The sequence below is a fragment of the Mesoplodon bidens genome (assembly GCF_964165515.1).
Source record: "Mesoplodon bidens genome assembly, chromosome: 7".
Taxonomy (NCBI): domain Eukaryota; kingdom Metazoa; phylum Chordata; class Mammalia; order Artiodactyla; family Ziphiidae; genus Mesoplodon; species Mesoplodon bidens.
In genome coordinates this window covers 106448595-106469437 of record NC_138164.1, presented here as the reverse complement: position 1 = coordinate 106469437, position 20843 = coordinate 106448595, and the positions used below count along the sequence as shown (strand labels likewise).

Below are 20843 nucleotides of genomic sequence, written 5' to 3'. Positions count from 1 at the left end.
GAGGAAGGCTGCAGCCAAGTCTGGGCAAAGTAAGTGGTGGCCCCCTTCCAAGTGTGATGAGCTGAGGCCACCTGGTGGTGGAGCAGACAACTGAAGGAGTTGGATGCACGTGTCGGTGATCCTGGTGACTCCCAGTGAGTGAGCACCTGGACTGCTGAGGCCTTTATCTTCACCAGTTCATTTGAATCCTTTCCACGTGCCCATGAGGTGGGCACCATTCGGATTTTACAGATTCTAAGAGGCTAAATAATAGGCCTGAGTTTATGTAGCTAGTCTGAAGCAGAACCAGGATTCAAAGTCATATATATGTCTGAAGTGAATCCATGCCAGTGCCTTTAACTGCTCCCCTGCGCCAAGTATGGGCCAGGTGTGCACTGTGCGGTCTCCACCACACACCACGTAGACTCAGCAGCCCCTCCTGCTCTCCCAGGGGCCATCAGTGATGGCTCTAGAGAGACCCATGGGCTGGCCTGGGCACAGTTTCTGTTCTACCGCTGAGCCTTAGAATATGGTGATTTCTTTTCCTTTTGGAGACCCACTTGCCCATTTGATTCCTGAAGAATCAGTGAATTCTGTTAGTTTAGTGCTGAGAAAAGCACACCCATCAGGTGTGGTGTGTGCACTGGAAGCACAAGAATTGGGGATCCCAGTGGAGTTGGCCTAGCTGCACAGACCCTGCCTTTGGGTCTCAGGCGGTAGGAGATGGGAGATGAGCATTTCAGTGGTGGGGTGAGGTCTTAGTCGGGGGCGTTAGTGGGCACACTTGTTCACACGCTTGGATAAAGGTCCCTTAGAGGAAGCAGCAGCTCTTTTGCTTCCATGTGGTTTATTGGCTTGCTTTTTCACACTCAGTTCAGGTGCAGAAGACCTTTCACAGAGAGTCTTAAAAGCAAATTAGCGTTTTTGCCAGTTACAGATTGTGCTGCCACTAGGGAAAAGCCTTATCATCGAAGCTCAGAACTGGCTGGGGGCAGAACCTGGTGACCCTAGGACTCCCCCTTCCCTGAAGAGGGAAAGGTCAGTGACCCACTCTGGGCCTGCAGTTTCTACAGTGGAGGAATTCTGCAGGCTGGTTGAGGAATTCCTGCTGAACTCAGAAGACAGGCCCCGAGGGCAAGAGGCGCGGGAGGAGGGCGACAGTTCTAAGGCAGAAGTAAGTGACAGCGGCCGCTGGGCATAGCAGTGAGTGAGGCCCTGAGGCCCGGGGAGGCATTCACGCATCCTGGCTCTGCAAGACCTCCAGGATGGCACGGAGAATGGCCGCGGCCGCCACCGCCCCGGGGTCTGGCTGATCCAGGCGCTCAGAGCTGATATAACTGGCTCGTCCAGCTCCAGCTTCCATGTTCCTGGTGGCCTCAGCTGCAGCTTCTGCACTCTGAGGGGTGGGGGTGTGGAGCAGGTTCAAGAAGCAGCCACCAGGTTTCCTTCCTGCCATGGACCCGGACCCTTCTGTCCCAGCACTGACACCAGGGTGGAGAGGTCACATCCCACACACTGCTAGCAAGGCAAGGGGCCACCCTTCACCAAGGGCCTGCTATGTCCCAGACCCTGTGTGGGCGCCCTACATGTCTTCTCAGTCCCACAGCAACCCTCTGAGGCAGGTGCTCTCCTCCATTTGTAAGGAAGAAAACTGAGGTACAGAAAGGATGTCAACTTGTTCAAGGCCGCGTGGAGATGGGAGCCTGGCGGTTCTGAGTCTGTCTCCCTGGGTGGCTGGGCCCAGCCTCACTCACCTTGACTGCCTTGATCAGGATTTGGAGATTAGCCCCTGGGCTCTTCCAGGCTTGGAGCTCCTGTGCTGCTGCCCACAGAGAATCCAGCTGGACAAGGTGAAGGAGAGGGGCTGAGGACAGGCCCTGCCACTGAGGGTGGCCTTCAGGGCTTCTACGCTCAAAAGGGGGTAGGGCTGGGCCAGATACATACCATAGTCCTATCCCCTGGGGCAGCCTTTCCATACCTGCCAGGGAAGAGAACAAATGAGGCTCCCTGCAGGGAATCACTTTGGGGGTGGGTGGCGTCCACCACCTCCCCCAGCCCACCTCCGTCTAAGGCCCAGGTCCCTGGCTCACTTCTGCATGGCCTCCAGGCCGGCATCCATGGCAGCAGACCAGGCTGGAAGGTCAGTCTTGGCCTTGAGCGGCTGGGCCGCTGCAGTCAGGAAAAGGCCATAGAGCTGGGGAGGGCCAGGATGCTGAGCACACGGGGCCGGCCCAGGCCTCGGCCAACCCAGGACCCGTCCATGTCAGCCCTCTGCCCCTGGGGGCTGCCGGCACTCACCGCCCCGGATGAGCCTCCCATCTTCTCCAGTAGCAGGAGGGACAATTTGGAGAGTAGCTGGGCAGGGCTGGCAGGGGGTGGGCCCTCCTTCAGCCACCCCTGAATCGCTGCAGGCAGAGAGATGGTGAGGAATTCACAGACCCACCCTCCCATCTGCCTGGATTCCAACCAAGTACCCAGGCCTCGCTGCCAGCCAGAAGGAATGGGTGCCGGGAGGGGCTGAGGGAACCAACATGAAGAGACTCCCAGGCTCCCCCTGTATCCTGCTGCAGTCTGGAGAGAGGTGGGAACAGGTCGGGGACAGGGACCTCGACAGTCACCCAACAGGTGATGATGCTTCCTCGCGTCCCTGCTTCTTTTTTTTTTGTCTTTTACTGATTTACCTTGATCTTGGTTTGTCTCTCCTACCACAACATAAGCCACAACATAGCAGTGATTTTAATCTGCTTTGCTCGCTGTTTTATCCATAGAGTCCAGGGCAGCACCTGACCTGTGGTTGGCACTAAATACATTTTTCTTGATGCAACGATGCTGGGAAATTAAGAACTTTTCCCTAGTCTGGTTAGGCTGAGAAAAATAAGAACAGAATGAGTTTCCCTTTAGAATAATCTAAAGTTTTTATTCACTGTAAAATATTACATTTTATTCTGCGATAACAACCTTCCTACATTCGTAGTGTTAGAAGTGTCTCTTTATGAAAACAGGTGAAAGGGATGCTAGGTTTTGTGAACGACCTCTCTTGGCAAAATAAAAGTTGCCAACCCCATGTGAGCACTCCAGATGTTTTTGAAATCCTTCTGGTTCATGAAATGCCAAAATGTCACCATCAGTGTGCCACACCACCCCCTTTGCTGCCCCAGGTGGGTCCTGGCACCAACCTCTGGCAGCACAGCTGTGGGTGGTGCCACAGTCCCCGTCGCCGGCAGCGCGGTCCAGGGCATTCAGACGTTCCTCCAGGCCCAGAAGGGTGGCGCACACCCGCTCCAACACAAGCACCATCTGCTTCGAGGCTGCGCCTGGAGAGGGAGGACAGTGGGAAGGAGGCCCGCCTGGCCCTTCTCGCAGCCGAACGTGACCCATGTGGGAGGTATGGGTGCCAGGGCCCCTCCACGCCCCTCTGCACTCCCTGCACCCTTTAGGCTGCAGGCCAAAGCCCTGGGCCACCTTCCCCAACAGCATGGCTTGTACCTCCTGCAGCAGTGGAATCAGGGGCCTCCAGGGGCTCGGCGGGGGCAGCCCGGCACCGCTTCCGCCCAGTCACCAAGACCTTGGCCACGTTAGGCCAAGCCGAGGCAGTGGTCTCAGCATCTAGGGACAGCAGGATGACTCTCTTAGAGACAGGCTGGCCGGCCAGGGACCAAGTGGGGCCCGGACTCCCCACCTGGTGGCCCCGTTCCCTCCACCGCAACAAGCAAGTACTGAGTGCCTACTGTGTACAAGGGAAAGGGGAGGGTCCCCGGGGGAGGATCCTAATACCAACTCCTTCACAGTCAAGTGAGAGCTGGAGAAGCCTGAGGAAGCCAGAGAGGGCCTCTCTACAGGGTCCTGATTGTCATGGTCAGCCCTGATGGGGTCTCTCCAAGTCCCCTTGGCTCCTTCCAGCTCCAGGGGCCCCTGGCTTCGCTGACCCCAGCTTCCAGGTCTCACCTATCAGTTTCAGGAGGGGCTCATCCACCAGCAGAAGAGTGAGAGAAATGCCAGGCATCTCCAGGGCTGACATGAAGGTGCCCACCAGGGCACGAGCAATCTTCACCCCTCGGCCCTCTGCAGTACCAGAGCACGGAAGTGTGTGAGATAAGGAGGGAAGGACGGGCACTTCCCCCCAGAGCATCAGAGAAGGAAATAGAGTAAGAGAAAAACAAGAACTTTGGGAGTTGGGGCTCTGAGGTCAGCAGGGAGCCGGTCAGATTTCCTTGGGGCATCCCTCAGTGATGACCTGAATGACCACATTCCCTGGAGGTGTCCCTTCTACAGGGGCAGATAAGTAGTCTCTGTTACTGCGTTCTTACCAGGTCCCAAGTACTGTGTTAAGTGTGTTACATAACGTTTAATCCCATTTAATCCTCACAACAACCCTATAAAGCAGGTACTATTATTACCCCCTCTTTACAGACAAGGAAACAGGCTCAAGGCACCCAGCAAGTAAGTGGCAGAGGGACCGTCGTCTAACTCGGGCTTGACAAACGTGTACAGCCCATGCTCTGGACCCTTGCAAGATCCTATCTCAGCTGCTTTTCTTTTTTTTTTTGCGGTACGCGGGCCTCTCACTGTTGTGGCCTCTCCCGTTGCAGAGCACAGGCTCCGGACGCGCAGGCTCAGCGGCCATGGCTCACGGGCCCAGCTGCTCCGCGGCATGTGGGATCTTCCCGGACCAGGGCACGAACCTGCGTCCCCTGCATCGGCAGGCGGACTCTCAACCACTGCGCCACCAGGGAAGCCCCTCAGCTGCTTTTCTTACATCCAGCTTCAAAGGGTTGGAAGGAAGAAGCTCTGGGGGTCAGGAGGTCCCCTTCAGTGTGCGGCTCACCCAGAGAGCGGACAGCGGCGTCAGCTATGATGCCCAGTTCCAGGAATGACAGGCCACCCAGGTTGTTGACCATCAGCACCACTGAGGAGCCTGTGGGCAGACACGACACCTAGCTGAGACTCTCTGGGCCCCATTCCCAGAGGGGGAGGAAAGGCTGGGAGACAATGTGACAGCCCCTCACCGGACTGCACAGGCACGTGGGACACGTTGGAGGAGCTCGTCATGTGGTCCAGCATAAGCGCCACAATCTCATCGGCGGTCGCCATCTGTCAGAGGGAGCCGGGAGTGAGCTGTGTTGGGGGCCTTGGTCTTTGGCCAACCTTCGCTGGGAAGTCCACCTACCTTTATCCGGTGCACGCCAGCCTCCCCGTGGATCCCTGTGGATAGATGCAAGCACTGCTGACCTGCTCGGGGCCTGGGGATTCGCTCAGTGTGGTCTGGTCAAGGATTTTCTAAGCGCTCAGCACCAGGCTAGGCACGTGGGCATGGGGAGTGCGGGCTGGGGGGAAACCGGCAAAATAATGAAAAATACACCGTCTCTGGCTTGGTGGTGGAGAGAGCCAGAACTTTACTTTTTTTTTTTTTTTTTTTCCCCGCCCTGTGCAGCATGTGGGATCCTAGTTCCCTTAACTTTTAACTAGTTAAGTAGCTTAACTAGAGGCAGTCACAGAGGCCAGCTGAGGCCTCTGCCCATCACTTGGGAAGCACAGGAGAGGAAGAGGGAAGGTTTTGCAGCTGGGGTGGCCTCTGAACGGCTCTTGAAAGAGAGGCTGCATCTTGGCAGGGGCAGGGGTACCTGAGAATGGTGGGAGCACAGGCAAGGAGGTGGGTAAGGCACAGAGCCCCTGTGGCCAGAGCCCTGCGTGTGGAGGGCAAAGCTGGTAGAAATCAGGCACGTTGGGCCAGAAGGGCCTCATGCACCCACTTAAAAATACTAAGACCCCCTAGGGGACGGCTCCACGTGAGCAGAAAGACCAGGTACATGGCTCCCAGGACAGAAGACAAGGAAAATCCCAGGGAGCATGCATGGCTGGACCGGGGAGGGGGCGGAGGTCACAAGCTTACCCAGGCCCAGCTCCACCTCATCGGCTGAGAGCTCAAAGGTGGGTTTGGAACCCGGCACACTGCAGGAGGACAAGCTCACTCCCAGGGTTCCTAAGAGAAATGAGATATGAAAGGGACGACCGCTGTGCTCTCGGCGTCAGGCAGCAGCAATGCCTCGGAAGCCTCTTCATCTCAGTGATGGAAGAGAAACCTGGCTCGGGGACCCAAGGCAGCTGTTTTCAGGAGCTCCCGCAGGGAGACCCTCCCTCAGCCCCTGGGGAGTGACTTGGGAGGCCTCCTGTGCTGCTGCTGGGAACCTGCCCCTGGTCCAAGGCGGGGCCTCGACCTCCCCCACCTCCTCCCCGAGCCCTGGGCCAGCACTCACCCATGGCCTTGGCGACCTCGCTCACCCGATATGTGATCTCCTCCAGCCCCGCACCTGCCTCAGCCAGGGCACCCGCCACCTGCACCCACACAGAGATAGGCCCCCAACGGGAAAGGAGTCACTGTACCACTTGAGGGTAGAAGACAGGCTGGAGCTGAATTTCTAGTTGGGAACAGGGAATCTCTTCGTCCTGCCACAACAACCTGGCCCGCCACATTTAGGGCACCTGCCAGGAATATTCAAGAATCCCAGAGCCAGAGGAACTTTACAAATGGAGAGATGGGCCCAGAGAGGGGAGATGATTTGTCCAGTGTCACACAGTCAGTTGGTGGCTAGTTTCCCAATTCCTAGCCTACAGTTCTTTCTCCATGGCATATACACTGTGGCTCACTTTACCCACCTACCCACTTTTTTCCCAAGCATCTAGTATATGCTGAAAAGGGGAAAAAAGGTGTCTAAGTCACAGTCCCTACCTTGAAGGAACTCGGTCTGGGAAGGGGTTGGGGAAAGAGACAACACAAACTGAACATTTCATATGAGGTGGCAAATCCGATGATGGACAGGTGTTATGGGAACACTGAGGAGGGGGTCCTAGCGTGCTTGGTGTGGTGGGAGAGAAAGCCTCCCAGAGGGAGGGATGTCAGCGGTGGGCCTCCACAGAATAGTAGGACGCAGCCAAGCCAAAGGGGGGCTGGACAGGGAAAGGATTTTTGAGGCCAACGACTCAGCAGCAGCAAGGCCCCAAAGGTGAGCCACAGCCCAGTGGTACAGAGAACTGGTGTTAATGGAGCATGAGGGGACCCCAGGGATGATGGGAGAGGAACTTGAGGGAGGAGGGGCAAGAGTGTGGTGGGCGCCTGACCGAGGACCCTGGGTTGACTCTGGGAACCCTGGGGGGCTTTCTGTAGGGGAACCACCTGGCCAGATACACATTTTCAAAAGACAGCCCTTGGGTGGTGTGGGGAAGAGACTGGGGGGCGGGCAGGAAGCAGGCAGGGGAGCCGGCTGAGGAGGCAGCTGCAGCCACCTGGGTGCGAGCAGATGAGCACTGAAGCGAGGCTGAGACAGGAAGGGCAGGGCTTGGACGAGGATGTGTTTGGAGGCGCTGGGGAGCAGGGTCACCAGGACGGGGCGATGGTTGCAGGTGGGGAAGGGCAAGGAAGGGGCCGGGAGGATGAATGCCTGGATCTGGGCGGACGTGGTTTTGGGGACAGTGGGGCCCTCCTGGATCGGGGAGCACTGGGGAAGGAGTGGCTTCCTGGGGCAGGGGGGGAAAGATGGGTGGAAAGGTCCAGCACCAGGTGCTGCCTGGAGAGAGAGGCCTGGGACGGGCTGGCCAGTGGTGTCCCAGGAGGGGACCCTCACCTTGTGTATGAGCACTGTGCCACAGAGCCCGCGCCTGCCTGCCTTCTTCAGGACGGTGAAGGCGCTGTCATCCCCGATGACCACCATCTCCACGGGGATGCCCTCCGCCCGGGCCTGCTCCCGGGCCAGGCCAAAGTTGAGCCGATCCCCAGTGTAGTTCTTCACGATGAGGAGGGTCCCCACTGCGGGAGCAGTCGGTAGGGCCCCATCAGCACTTGCGCTCCCCACAGCAGCCCCTCCCGCATGCCAGGCTTACCTGTGCCCGCCTGGGCCACTGCCCTGATGGCCGCCAGGATGCTGCCCACTGCCGGGGAGGTGAACACAGCTCCCGCAATGACCCCTGTCAGCATCCCCTTCCCTATGAAACCTGAGACAGAGAGGTGGGGAGAGGGTGTTGGGTGGGGACCTGTGCCTGCAATCCCTGGGGCTCCCCACGCTCCTGGGCTTCATGGTTTGGTGAGCCCTACTGTGCACTTGGTGCAGAAGAGTACCTGTGCTGCTCTCCCCAGATCTATCACCTCCTTGGAGAGGCCTTCCCCGACCTCCCAGCTGAAGTAGTCACTCACCCATGCCCAGCTACTCACTGTCCCCTTACCCTGCTCTCCTGTCTTCAACATGCTCTGGAAGGATCTCTTTCACTTATGTGTTTACCTGGTTTCTGTCTCCCCAAAGGAGAATAGAAGCTCCATGAGGGCAGGTGCCTTGTCTGTCTGGGTCACTTTTTTTTTTGTGTGTGTGTGGTACGCGGGCCTCTCACTGCTGTGGCCTCTCCCGTTGCGGAGCACAGGCTCCGGATGCGCAGGCTCAGCGGCCATGGCTCACGGGCCCAGCCGCTCTGCGGCATGTGGGATCTTCCCGGACCGGGGCACGAACCCGTGTCCCCTGCATCGGCAGGCGGACTCTCAACCACTGCGCCACCAGGGAAGCCCTGTCTGGGTCACTTTTGCGTCCCTAGTGGCCAGACAGTGCCAGGCACACAATAGGTGCTCATGAATGTTTGCTGAATGGATGGATGAATTTGCCAGAGAGAAACAGGAAAGATACAGAGGATACAAAGCCTGGTCCCTACTCCTCCCCATGCCCCCATCCCCAAGCTCTCATGGAGAGTTCACATGCCTGGCACTAAACAGGAAACAATCCAGGACTGTCCATGTTGAATGTGAAAATGCACAGTGGCAAGAGGAATACTGCGCTAGGCTGGAAAAGTCAGGCAGGCTTCATGGAGAAGGGGACGGCAGGTCAGCTGGGCCTGGGAGGCCAGGAGGAGTCACGGAATCACCGACTATCAGAGCTGGAAAGGCCTGAGAGGTCATTTGGCCCCACCTTGGGCTTTTACAGATGTAGAGACTGAGGCACAGAGAGAGGCCACGACTGGCCCCAGATCACAGCTCAAGGGAGTGGGTGAGCCGGAGCCAGGACTGGGCTCCTGATTCTGGGCCAGGCTCTGTCCTGAACCTCTTAACAGCACCAAAGATCTCCCAGGAGCCCCCTGTCCACTCTGCCCAGAGCCCACTGCCACCTCTGGCCCAGGGTGCTCACCGGCATGCGCGGGCTCATGGCCAGAGCCCCCACCCGACAGTAGTGCCACCTGGCCCTTGAGACTGTCCAGGTCAGAGCGAAGGGCCACACGGTGGCCTTGCAGGAGCTGCAGGTTGGGGTTGCAGGCCACCAGGCCAGCAAGGGCGTCATCGGCACAGCCTGCCACTGAGTTCACTAGCTTCTTGGAGGTCTGTGGGAGAGGAGTGGGATGAGGTTCTGGTAGAGTTGGCAGGGCAGCCCCATCTTGCCCAGCCACGTTGCTATGACTCACACCCCAGCCCACACCCACCCAGGAACTCCAGGCAACAGTGGTTCCTTGGATTAGGCATCTTTTTGTAAGGTGGATGTTCCCATGATTCCTTATTTTGCAACTTCTTATTCAGTAACTAATTTATGGCTTAAATTTATCCTGAAGAATGACTCTGATACAAAGAAAATGGGGTAACTGAAGTTCCGAGCATAAAAAAATTAATGAAGCTGGGGGACTTCCCTGGCGGTCCAGTGGGTAAGACTCCGAGCTTCCACTGCAGGGGGCGCGGGTTCGATTCCTGGTCAGGGAACTAAGATCCTGCATGCCGCGCGGTGCGGCCAAAAAAATAAAATAAATAAAGTAAAATAAAATTTAAAACTGGGGCCCAACAGCCTTCTGTCAAAGGAGGAGAAGCCCCAGGTTGGCGCTCCTGTGCCAGGGGAGGAGGCCAGACAGGGCCCACACCCATCTGCTTCCTCTGCAAAATAGGGATTTAATAAACTAGAGTATATGCCCGCTATATAGCAAAAAACTGAGTGCAAAGGAGCTACTCCCTTCTTCAACCAGTTCTGAAAAGCTGGAGCTAGCTGAATGAGGTCTGTAGACTGTGTGCAGCTCCTGCCTTTGTCCCAAACAGTGAAACTGGTGCCCAATAGGGTCAGAGAGGGCCAGGCTATCAGCATCGCCTGGTGGCCTGGGGGAAGCCTGCAGCTGAGCTTTCCCGGAGGCCCCTTCCCCAAGCCTGCCAGAACTCCGTTCCTTCATGCAAACTTTGGCCTTTCCTGGGTCTGGCGGGGGCCAGAGCAGTGACTGTGAGCCACACCTCGTTCTAAGTGCTTTCAAGCACATCTCATTTAATCTTCCAACAACCCTATGGAGGAAAATTAGCCCAGTGAAGAAACAGGCAGATTTACATGACTTTGCCCAGGGTCACACAGCCAGCAAGTGACCAGGTCCACCTGGCTCCAAAGCTGGTTCCATTTTGGCCTTATCGTGCTGCTCTCCCCAGGGGCTGAAGGGAGGCTGAGAGTGGCAGAGGTCCTGTCCTAGGAAGGGCACGGGTTTGTGGCTCTCAGAGCCTGCCAGGGACTGGAAATACGCTATGAAGTTGAGAGTGGGTCTCAATTCCAAGCCCAGTCTCCAGCACCACCACCCTCCAAGAACGTGCTCCCTCGCCATCCCTGACAGTCTATCCTGCCTGGGATTTGCAACCATTCCCGAACCGGAGCTAGAGAAGGGCTTGGGGTCCAGTGCCATCGTTGGTTCCCAGTGGCCTGAGGGGATGGAAAAAGAAAGAAAAGTCGACCAGGCAACTATGGGAGGCCCCTAGGACCGTGGTCCGATCAACATCTCACCTTTCAAACTGCAGATGGGGAAAGAGGCTCAGAGAGGTCAAGTCTTTGGTAGAATGTCACATAGCTGGTTGGTGGTAGGCTGAAATTTGAACCCAGGTCTGCCCAGGCCTGTTTTCCTCCAGATCAGTTCTAGAATGGGCCTGGGGCATGCCCAGGGGCATGCTGAGCCTCCTGCAGTGAGTGTGGATCCCACAAGCCCACACATGCCCAAGGCTCTGGAAGAGGCACCGGGTCCTTCTTCACGACTCCTGTGACTGGTACTGTCTATTACAGAGTAGGCAGCTGGTAATGTTCTAATCTAAAGGCATGACCCAGACCAGGGGCAGATGGGCCCTGGAGGGACTCAGAGGCTGCAGCCACAGGCCCGGCTGGGCCCAGCTGGGAAATGAAGGGAAGCCAGGCCCTGAGACGGAGGATGACCCTCTCTCTTAACCTCAGGAGGCAGTGGCATCTCTTGGTTAGGGAGCAAGGAACTCCAACATGCCCAGGGCTGGCACCCCTACTGCCCCAAGACCACAGTGCCCTTCCTCTGCCCTGGCCCTCAGGGGACTCACCATGGCGGGGAGGCTCTGAAGGAAGTTGAGTTCACACCTTCGCACTGAGCTGCCGGAGGATGGGCAATCCCGTGGGTGCTACCGGGCCTGAGCACAGTGAAGGTGGCAAGCAGTATCTGCAAGAGGGAGTAGCAACGTGAGCTGCTGAAGGCACTTGCAGCCTACTGGCACAGTCATGCTTTCAGGGCCCTAGTATTTAGGGAGCTGCCCCAGACTTTGATCCAAGTCCAAACTCTAGAATGTGACTTTGATCCAAGTCCAAACTCTAGAATGTGAGCTGGGGATGGAGAAGAGCATGGGGCTGACCAAGGTTCATGCCTGCACCTGGCTGCCAGGACACTGACTGATCCACGTTGGGCACACGGCTGCCTTACGCTCAGGAGTGGTGCCCACCTTATCACCAAGGGGCAAAGTTACTCACAGAGTAACTTCATCTATTACACAGGCCTCGCATGCAGTGATACATTCATAAAGATCTTCACACACTTGCTCTTGTCAGTGTTGGGACCACACCAGGAAGGTGACAGCTGAGTCTGACTCCATTTTGCTTTTGGGAAACCGACCCAGAGAGCTCTGGTGATGTGTCCAAGGTCATACTATTAAGAGCCAGGACTCAAACCTATGTTTAATTTTTCTACAAATCCCGTGTTCTTTCTACTGATAATTCAATGCCTCTAAAGCAAGGCAGAAAGTCCCAGATGAGTAAAACCACACAGTATACCACAACGACGTTTTAGCTCCTTTAGGTTCAGTCAGGTTCAGAGGTGTCTTGGAGTCATCCAGGGTCTTGGGCTCACTGCATGTGTCTGCAGTGGAAAGAATCCACACCTGCCTCGGCACCTAGCTCTTACTGGGGGATCTTGGGTAAACCAGTTCCCCTGAGGCTCAGCTTCCTCATCTGTAACATCGGGGCTGCCTCCTCTGTGGCCTTGCAGCAGGTGCTTCAAACTACGTGGTTCTCCTCCTATTCCTTGCAGGGCCTGTCTGACGTGGAGCGGCCTGGAAGTTGCAGGGCTAACTGACTGCTTTCCTGGGTCACTAAGGTTCTCACCAGGGAATTTTTGGTTTTGTGTTTGAGGTCAGAATTTGCACAGCCACGGGGGGACTAATTGTGCTGGGCAAGTGGCCTGCTGGGCCCTTGAAACACAAAGTCTCAAACACAAACACAAGTCCAAAGGGGAGAGGGGAGAGCCTAAGTGCCTCCCCCCCGCGCATGCCAGGTGAAGCGGAGTGATCGGTCAATCTAGGGTCAGGGCAGGGTTGGGTTGAGAGGTACTGGGAAAGCTAGCGGAAGGGAGGTACAAACCTCGGTTCTAGTCTGGGAGGTGCACAAATTGTTGTCACCTTCCTCCCCTCTCCAGGCCTCTGCAGTACCTTCCGGTTCCAAAAGGGGGAACAACCCCGAAGGCTCCCGGAGCAAGGAAGATGGAGTGGACGGGGTCTGGGAAAGGGCGAGGGGCGCGGACTAGGAATGAGGTCGGCGGGGCAGCTCCGGAGGAGGAGGAGGAGGCGTCGGTGCACCTCCGCGACCAGCTCTCGCCAGCGTCCACCACCTCAGGAACCGCCACTACTTCCCAAGGACCCGACAGGGAGCCCTCATCCGGGTACTCCAAGCTCGGGCGGTAGAAGGTGGGCGGGGCCTCTGGGGGCGGGGCCTCCCTTGGTTGGCCGCCTCGGCGCCTTGAGTCCTCCAAGAGGCCAGGTGAGCCCGTCCCGTGATGCCCCGCGCCCCGGCCGCTCTGGCCTGCAACGTGTCTCTGGGGCGGAGACAGCGGCAGTGGAGTTCGCCGCGCGCGGGTGGGGGCTCCCTGTCTCTTTGCTCGTGTCCGTCTTTTTTACGTTTCGCCTGAGTCCCGCTGGGCTTCCCTAGGCCTCGACATGTCGTACAACTACGTGGTAACGGCACAGAAGCCCACCGCCGTGAACGGCTGCGTGACCGGTGAGGCTGCCAGGGCAGGAGACCCCGGTGAGGGAGGGAGCTGGGGGGAACCGAGGCCTAGGGAAGCCCGCGGCCCCCGGGTTGCCGCCAGGACCGGGCCCAGGGAATGGAAGGCTCTGGCGGCCGAGGGACCTCCCACAGCCCACGGCTTAAAAGAAGCTGTCTCAACACGCACCTTTGGGGGGAGTAAAAGCTGCTCTTGAGGGTCCCCTTTCGTTCTCGGAGGTCACTTGGCCTCGAGGACAGGGACGCGCCCAGTGGGACAGAGAGTGGAGTGTGAGTTGTTTGTGCGGTGTTGCTTGGGCCGCGAGATTGGCCTCGTGTGGTTAGGGGGGAAGGGGCGGTGATGATGGCGACTTTGGGGCAAGAGCCTGGGAGGTGCAGGAGGTGGAGGGATGTGAGGAATGTCCGTACTCACCCGAAAGAGAGGAGTGCGCTTTGCCTGGGGCTGTTGTTTACGAGAGGGAGCTGTTGGAGAAGAGGGTTTGGAATGGCCCAGCCCAGTCCTGGGTTTGCCTTGTTTGTTTATGCAAGAATTGTTAAGGACGCAAATGTCCAGAACCCGGCAATAATTATCTTGAACCAAGTTCTCAACAGAATATGAAGCCCTCAAACTTGTATTTTTATGTAAATCCGAATCATGATTCCGAAAGAAAACTGCTGTTGTGGAGTTGGAGGCTATGAAGGAGTGTGGATGGGGTTTTGGAGGACTGCTGGGAGGGCAAGAGGTGCAAACAAAACAAGGTTTTAAGGTAAAGCTCTGAGAGTTGTCTTCGTTTGATCTGGTCTGTTTGGTAAAGATTTTGTGAAAATTCAAATTTGGACTGAATAGGGAGGAACACTTTCTCCAGCATCCCTTAATTAGAGTATGAGTCGGCCACTGCGATAGGAAAAGTGAAATTCGAGGGCACAGAGCCATCTGAAGGGTTTTCACAGTCATTGGCAGTTGAAGGACATGCTGCTCTTAGGCCCAGTCCAGTTTCTTAATCTGTTGAGGGAAGTAGCGTTCTTGAATGTGTGAAGTGAGACTCTGAGGATTTGGTGAGAAGGGAGTGAATGGAGGGAACCGGAGAAATATGTGAAGTAAATCGAAATATGTGAAGTAAATCGAGAATTCAGGAGGTTTTAGGTAGAAGTGATAGGATCACTTAGATAGTGCTTTGGCTTCAAAAATTAGAGGATCTGTTCTTTCAGGACACTTTACTTCAGCTGAAGACTTGAACCTGTTGATTGCCAAAAATACGAGATTAGAGATCTATGTGGTCACTGCTGAGGGGCTTCGGCCCGTCAAAGAGGTGGGCATGTATGGGAAGATTGCTGTCATGGAGCTTTTCAGGCCCAAGGTAAGTGCTCTGGGTTGGTTGGGCCCAGCAACAAAGGGAGAACTATTAGTTGTAGTCGGTTTTACGTTGTTTTATGTCACTGCTTGCTTAGGATGGGTGCAATAAGGCTTAGGAGAGAAACTCTTCTCTTTTTGAATGGCAGATTTCAATTTATATTCTTATTTAAAAAGCTTCCAAGAAATAGAAGGGGAGATTTGCTAGGGAAAAATTTATCAAGTTGACTTTTTTTTTTTTTTTTATCAAGTTGACTTTTTAGAAGGGAATATTAAAGAAGTTTGAAATGTGGGTCACCATCCTGTGGGTCATCATAGTGATTCAGAGAGTAGGCTCTAGAGTTAGGGCAGTACTGGCTTTATTCCTTATTAAATCTAATTTTGGGTGTCATCTAACCTTTCAGAGCCTTGTTTCCCCATCTGCAAAATGGGGATAACAGTCCAGTCCTCTGGGTTATTGTCAAGATTAAGTGATTTAATAACAGGACGTAGCACATAACAAGCATTCATTGTTAACACATCATCAAATTATTATTGTTATTATAATTCGACTGTTTCTATCTGTAAGTGAATCTGATGGGGAAGCAGTGGGTTCAAAATTTAAATTATAACCCTTTGAACAAAATACTCACTTTGTTGGGGTCTGTGTTAATAAGTAAGAGAGACTTTGTAGATGCACTTCAGCTTCCTTTGTTCACATTTTTTTTTTCTTTTTCCAAGTACTTGGAGGGGATTAGAGGAGGCGTTACATTCATCTTTCAGAATTTGAATGGAGTAATTGAGATTAGCTGACGTGGAACTAGATGAATACGTTATATGTAGAGCAGAGATGAAGAATCATGAAAGCGGACTAGATGTTTACCAGCTTCAGTTCTGGCCTTTCTGTACACACCCTTAGGGTGTGTGCGTAACTAATGTGTGTTACATACTTACCGGGGGGTTTTTTCAGGGAGAAAAGAAAATTCTTGAAGAATTTAATATGCTTAAAGGATGATTAAAGGCTAGACAGTATTCCTGTTTTCAAAAGAAAGCTCTTTTGATAGTATGATGTTGGTTTCCAGGGGGAGAGCAAGGACCTACTGTTTATCCTGACAGCTAAGTACAATGCCTGCATCTTGGAGTATAAGCAGAGTGGCGAGAGCATTGACATCATAACGCGAGCTCATGGCAATGTCCAGGTGAGGTGGCTGCTTCAGGCTGATGAGAGTTTTCCAGGTAGGGCTGTCATGATTTGGTGAAGAAAACTGCGCTGCTGGGGCAGCTCTCTCTCTGTGTGATCAGAGAAACAAGGAGAAAACACTAAGGACTTCTGTAGTTTACTCAGAGTCCAAGGGAGAAGGTAATAATTCACTGAGATTCAGTGTTTTGCAAAAAGGTGTACACTGACATTTGGGCGTCCTGACATGTCCAAAAGACGCCACTAGTTTTACTGCCACTCTTAAAATCATCCTGGGAAGGTGGTGCCCAGCGTTTTCTGTTACTCTAGGTGTTTGAGGTTCTTCGCTAACCCCAGTTTTATTTCTCAGGACCGAATTGGCCGCCCCTCAGAGACGGGCATTATTGGCATCATTGACCCTGAGTGCCGAATGATTGGCCTGCGACTCTATGATGGCCTTTTCAAGGTTATTCCACTAGACCGGGACAATAAAGAGCTCAAGGCCTTCAACATCCGCCTGGAGGAGTTGCATGTAATTGATGTCAAGTTCCTATATGGTTGCCAAGCACCTACCATCTGCTTTGTCTACCAGGTACTGGAGCAGGAGGAGAGAGGGAGAAGCTGTATGGTTTGGCACAGTGGGAGTCCATTTTGCCAGTCAGAATGTCTGGACGTCATGGTAGGGCAGGCAGAAGTGTTTAATGTATTTGTCCTAAAATGTTTTGAATGATACAATTAATATGTGTCAGGTTTTGGTTGCACCTTGAGAGAAGAAGTACTTATCGTGGAGGCAGGAAGCAGTCGGGGGCCTGTAGCAGGCTTTAATCCTGAGATTACACTCTGGTTGTGGGCCTTGGAGATTTTATAGGGTGACCCAGTTTATACTTTGTCTCTTACTGGCATGCTAGGGGATTATTAAAACTTAGCTCTAAAGAAATGATCTGGAAATTCCCTTACAAGCAATGAGAAAATGTCTTGGGGATGCTTTATGTGTCTTCCAAGAAGAGGTACATTTTGATCAGCACTCACTTTCTGGTGACCGCTGGCTCTTGACTTCTATTTTAGTCTGTGCCTAAAACTTTTGTAGAGCTGATCCCGGGCAGCTGTTCTCTGGGCTAGATCTGTTGAGGGGGTGTGGGGTGGGGGCAGGGTGGCAGAGCACAGACTACTATGCTTGTATCTTGGTAATATCTCAGCCTTTTAACAAAGGGCCGTAGAGTATGAGGTTATTTCACTAGCATGTGGTTGAATAAATGATGGAAGAAAGCTTAGTCCAAGTCTAAGTACTGTGTGTGGGCATGTAAACACTTTTTAAACACTGTGTTAAGTACTGGAAATACTGATGTACTTTTGTATATTTCTTAGTGTCACAGTAAGTGCTGTAGTTTTGAGGCTGGTTGATAGAAAGTTCATTTGAATAGGTTGAAACCAGCTTAGGAGATTTTGTTTAATCTTATTTACAATACATTAAATATCAGGTCTGAAATAATAATTTGGAATCTCTCTCACTTCTTCAGTTTTGTAAATATCACATCATTAAAACATTGATGTTGGTTATTCAAGGCTGACTCTGTGCAGCCTCAGGGCTGTGGGTTGTGAATGATCTTCATTTCCATATGTGTGTCTCAGAGGCCCAAATCCAAACGCCAGCTTGAATTTATGGTGAAGTTGAGTCTTACCCCTAATCATTGATGGGAAAATCTTTTCATCAACTAAAAATGATTTTTTGCTCCTGTTTTGTGCCCAAAGGTCAATTTGAAAAATACCACGTGAGGGAGTTCCTTGGTGGTCTAGTGGTTAGGATTCAGCGCTTTCGCTGCTGTGGCCCGGGTTCAATCCCTTGTAGGGGAACTGAGATCCGTCAAGCCACGTGGTTTGGCCAAAATTAAAAAAAAAAAAAAGAAAATACCATGTGAAAGGTAGTCATGCAGAGTGCTTCAGGAGCTGTAAACAATGATGAAGATGTGAGCCCTGCCCTGAACACACTGTCGGATTCCTTCCATAACTTCTTAGAGCTTTGTCTGGCCTTTGATGAGGCCACCCTCCACTGGCCCCATACCGGCTCTTTTAGTCTCTTAAAGGTGTCTTTGATAGCTCCAGGTCTGAAGTGAGTCAGGATTCAAAAAAAGGAGGGGAAGATGGTGTTGACAATGTCAGGACTGGAGGTTTTGACTAACTTTAGGGGAGCAGCATGCTCTGTTCTTTACCACCACCCTATCAGAATGCATATCAGAATTGTATCAAACAGAGTTTTGTTTTAGACTGTAATTGATTTTTATTTTTATTTTATTAAAAAAAATTTTTGTTGGAGTATAGCTGCTTTACAGTGTTGTGTTAGTTTCTACTGTGTGGCACAGTGAATCAGCTATACGTATACATATATCCTCTCTTTCTTGGATTTCCTTCCCATTTATGTCACCACAGAGCATTGAGTAGAGTTCCCTGTGCTATACAGTAGGTTCTCATTTGTATCAAACAAATTTTAAAAATTTGTTAGATGTGTTTCACTTCTCAATGTGTTTGTTTTTCCTCTTTAGCTATTTTATAAGTTCCTTGAAGGTAAGGACCAGATAATATATATATATATATATATATATATATATATATCTTATATATGTACATATACACACACAAATGTACACATATGTACATTATATCTCTGTAGTGATTAGTACAGCGTGACAAGTCGATTTTTCTAATTTTTAAATCTCTCTTTGTTGGTTCAGTTGTTAGAAACAGTTAGCCTCGGTCACAGTCTACCCAGACTGTCACAAGCTCAGCTGGTGGCCCTTAGCATGCTGATGGATAAGGTCGGGAAGGCTGGCGTGACAGGAGTGTCAGATGCTGTCCCTTTCAGGGCCCCTCTCCAGCCCAGGGCACCCTTCATAGGGACTAACGATTCTACCTTTCCTCACCTAGGACCCTCAGGGGCGGCACGTAAAAACCTATGAGGTGTCTCTCCGAGAGAAGGAGTTCAATAAGGGCCCTTGGAAACAGGAAAACGTAGAAGCTGAAGCTTCCATGGTGATTGCAGGTTTGTTGGAGGATTTAGGAAATCTGCCTCTGCCCCACTTCTGGGCCAGTTCCCTACTGCTCCTTCCTCACCTTCTCTGCCCTTCATCTCAGCGCTCCAGTGCTGTTGAGCACATGCGTTGTTCAGCCCTCCCTTATGTCTCCTACCTGTAAATGTGCTTCCCTTTGTTTTTTGCATTTTTGTCTTTGGGATTGTCTTGTGTTTTACCCTTCCCCCAAAAGTATAACTTCCCTTTATTTGGGGTGGTGGGGTTAACTAAAACAGTGAGATTGATTTGAAGAGTGGCATATGGAAGTTAGTCTCATTATTTTATTGTTGGGCAAAAATTTAAAAAAACTGAAGGGGACCAATAGAGCTTATTTTATCTGGCTCCCTTATTTCACAGATGAGGAAACAAGGCCGAGGGACTTGCCCATGCCTGGGCCTCACTGACAAAGCCTAGGCTGGAATCCAGGCATCTTTGCTCTTTATCCTATATTCCTCCCCCAACACTGTTGTGTGTTTCACCTAGTAGAGAAGTTTTAAAACTCTTAAGTGCAAATTGGCTCTTCTGTATGGTAGCCCTGATAATGGGGGAAATGAAGCTAAGGAACAAGGAAAAAAATCTCAGAAACTCCGAAAGAGTGGCAGTAAAAGTACGACCAGGAGTACAGAGTGGGCAGCCTACAATTTCTAAGACAGTAATCTCAGAAAAAGCTTATCATGTTCTCTGGACTTTGATGTCTAAAAAATGACTATCTTCAAGGTTGCCTCAGAGATAACTGGATCATTGTCCTTGCTGCCTCAGGGTTTGGCAGGTCCCAAATGCTGAGCATTTTAATGCTACTCTTTCTCCTGCAGTCCCAGAGCCTTTTGGAGGCGCCATCATCATTGGACAGGAATCAATCACCTATCATAACGGTGACAAATATCTGGCGATTGCCCCTCCCATCATTAAGGTGAGCAGCATTCTTTTCCCTTTTTCTTCTTTCTGTTTGTTCCCCCCCCTTCCTTTCCCCACCATTTGTCAGAAGGGGATTCAGAGGTATCTGTCACATTATTCACTATGTATATAAGATGTTGTGTTGGTCATTGGGAATACAAAGAGATTGGCTTGGTGTTGCTTACAAAGAGCTTGCTTGCTAACTAAGGGAGAGAAATAATCAAAGTTTGGTTTGTCCTTTCCATTCACTGGGGCAATTTGAAGAAAGGAAAAATTTCGGGAATTCTAATAAATGTTAATGTTTTCAGAGCTCAAATCAGGTAAAATAATATAGTGAAAAATATATATAGACTTAAAAAATTAGTCATAAAAAATTTCACCTTAAAATTTCAAGTCATAGAAATGAAGGCTTAAAAGCTTAATTTTATTTTCTTTTTTGAGGATAAATAACAAAATGTGTCGTAGCATGCATAGTCCAGTCAATACTTACAGCTGCCTCCTCTTTTATGTATGTTTTCCAGTAAAGTAATATGTGAGTAAACATTTAAAGTATGTTGAGCTCCTCAGAACATTGTCTTCAAAATAAAACGTCCTCAAAAAAAAAAATAATAATAATAAAACGTTCTCATTTTTGATCACACATGTAATGTGAGCTGAGTGGATTCCTTGCTCATGAAGTGGCTGGGTTTGGTAAAGGGAATGGTCTGCTAGGGTTTATTTTCTGGTTGTGGAGGACGCTTAATGTCTAATGACTGTGTCTTCCCTCTTGGCAGCAAAGCACAATTGTGTGTCACAATCGCGTGGACCCCAATGGCTCCCGCTACCTGCTGGGAGACATGGAAGGACGGCTCTTCATGCTGCTTTTGGAGAAGGAGGAACAGATGGATGGCACCGTCACCCTCAAGGATCTCCGAGTGGAGCTCCTTGGGGAGGTAGGCCCTGTCCCTACTCTTCTACATTCTCCTAGGTGCCTAGTGACCCCAGATGTGTGGTCCCAAACTGCACCTGGGAATTATATTACTTAACACCCAACAACAAATGCTCAGTCCTGCTGTGGAAGTTGGTTTTTGAATGAGTAGATTCTAGAGAATCTCACAGGCAGTGGGTACTACCTCAAGTATTAAAAAAAAGAGAAACAAAAAGGATACACTATAGAATTA

At 52.0% G+C, this 20843-nt stretch overlaps 2 protein-coding genes across 5 annotated transcripts in view; one reads left to right on the top strand and one right to left on the bottom strand.

The window, feature by feature from the left end:
• Positions 1 to 807: 807 nt before the first annotated feature.
• Positions 808 to 12929, bottom strand: TKFC (triokinase and FMN cyclase). 3 transcript variants are annotated; one of them, XM_081240367.1, is made up of 18 exons: positions 12603 to 12929; positions 11297 to 11412; positions 9138 to 9327; positions 7855 to 7965; positions 7599 to 7780; positions 6234 to 6312; positions 5870 to 5959; positions 5147 to 5181; positions 4986 to 5070; positions 4805 to 4894; positions 3925 to 4041; positions 3466 to 3585; positions 3156 to 3293; positions 2278 to 2384; positions 2070 to 2173; positions 1924 to 1957; positions 1734 to 1820; positions 808 to 1375 (listed from the first exon to the last, which is right to left on the bottom strand). In XM_081240367.1, the coding sequence occupies exons 2-18, from the start codon at positions 11297 to 11299 to the stop codon at positions 1214 to 1216; spliced, it is 1734 nt and encodes a 577-aa protein (XP_081096493.1). In that variant the 5' UTR covers positions 11300 to 11412; positions 12603 to 12929; the 3' UTR covers positions 808 to 1213. The 3 variants fall into 3 exon arrangements, with proteins under 3 accessions (XP_081096493.1, XP_081096494.1, XP_081096495.1); XM_081240368.1 differs by having other exon boundaries at positions 12671 to 12929; XM_081240369.1 differs by lacking the exon at positions 3925 to 4041.
• Positions 12930 to 13024: 95 nt separating this feature from the next.
• Positions 13025 to 20843, top strand: part of DDB1 (damage specific DNA binding protein 1) — a 32177-nt gene continuing 24358 nt past the window's right edge. The window contains exons 1-7 of one of the 2 annotated variants that reach the window (XM_081240362.1): positions 13025 to 13235; positions 14430 to 14578; positions 15633 to 15749; positions 16098 to 16319; positions 18647 to 18761; positions 19602 to 19699; positions 20457 to 20615. In XM_081240362.1, the coding sequence (XP_081096488.1) occupies positions 13175 to 13235; positions 14430 to 14578; positions 15633 to 15749; positions 16098 to 16319; positions 18647 to 18761; positions 19602 to 19699; positions 20457 to 20615 (921 nt within the window). In that variant the 5' untranslated portion in view covers positions 13025 to 13174. The remainder of the gene's footprint in view (positions 13236 to 14429; positions 14579 to 15632; positions 15750 to 16097; positions 16320 to 18646; positions 18762 to 19601; positions 19700 to 20456; positions 20616 to 20843) is intronic. The other variant, XM_081240361.1, reaches the window with a different exon arrangement.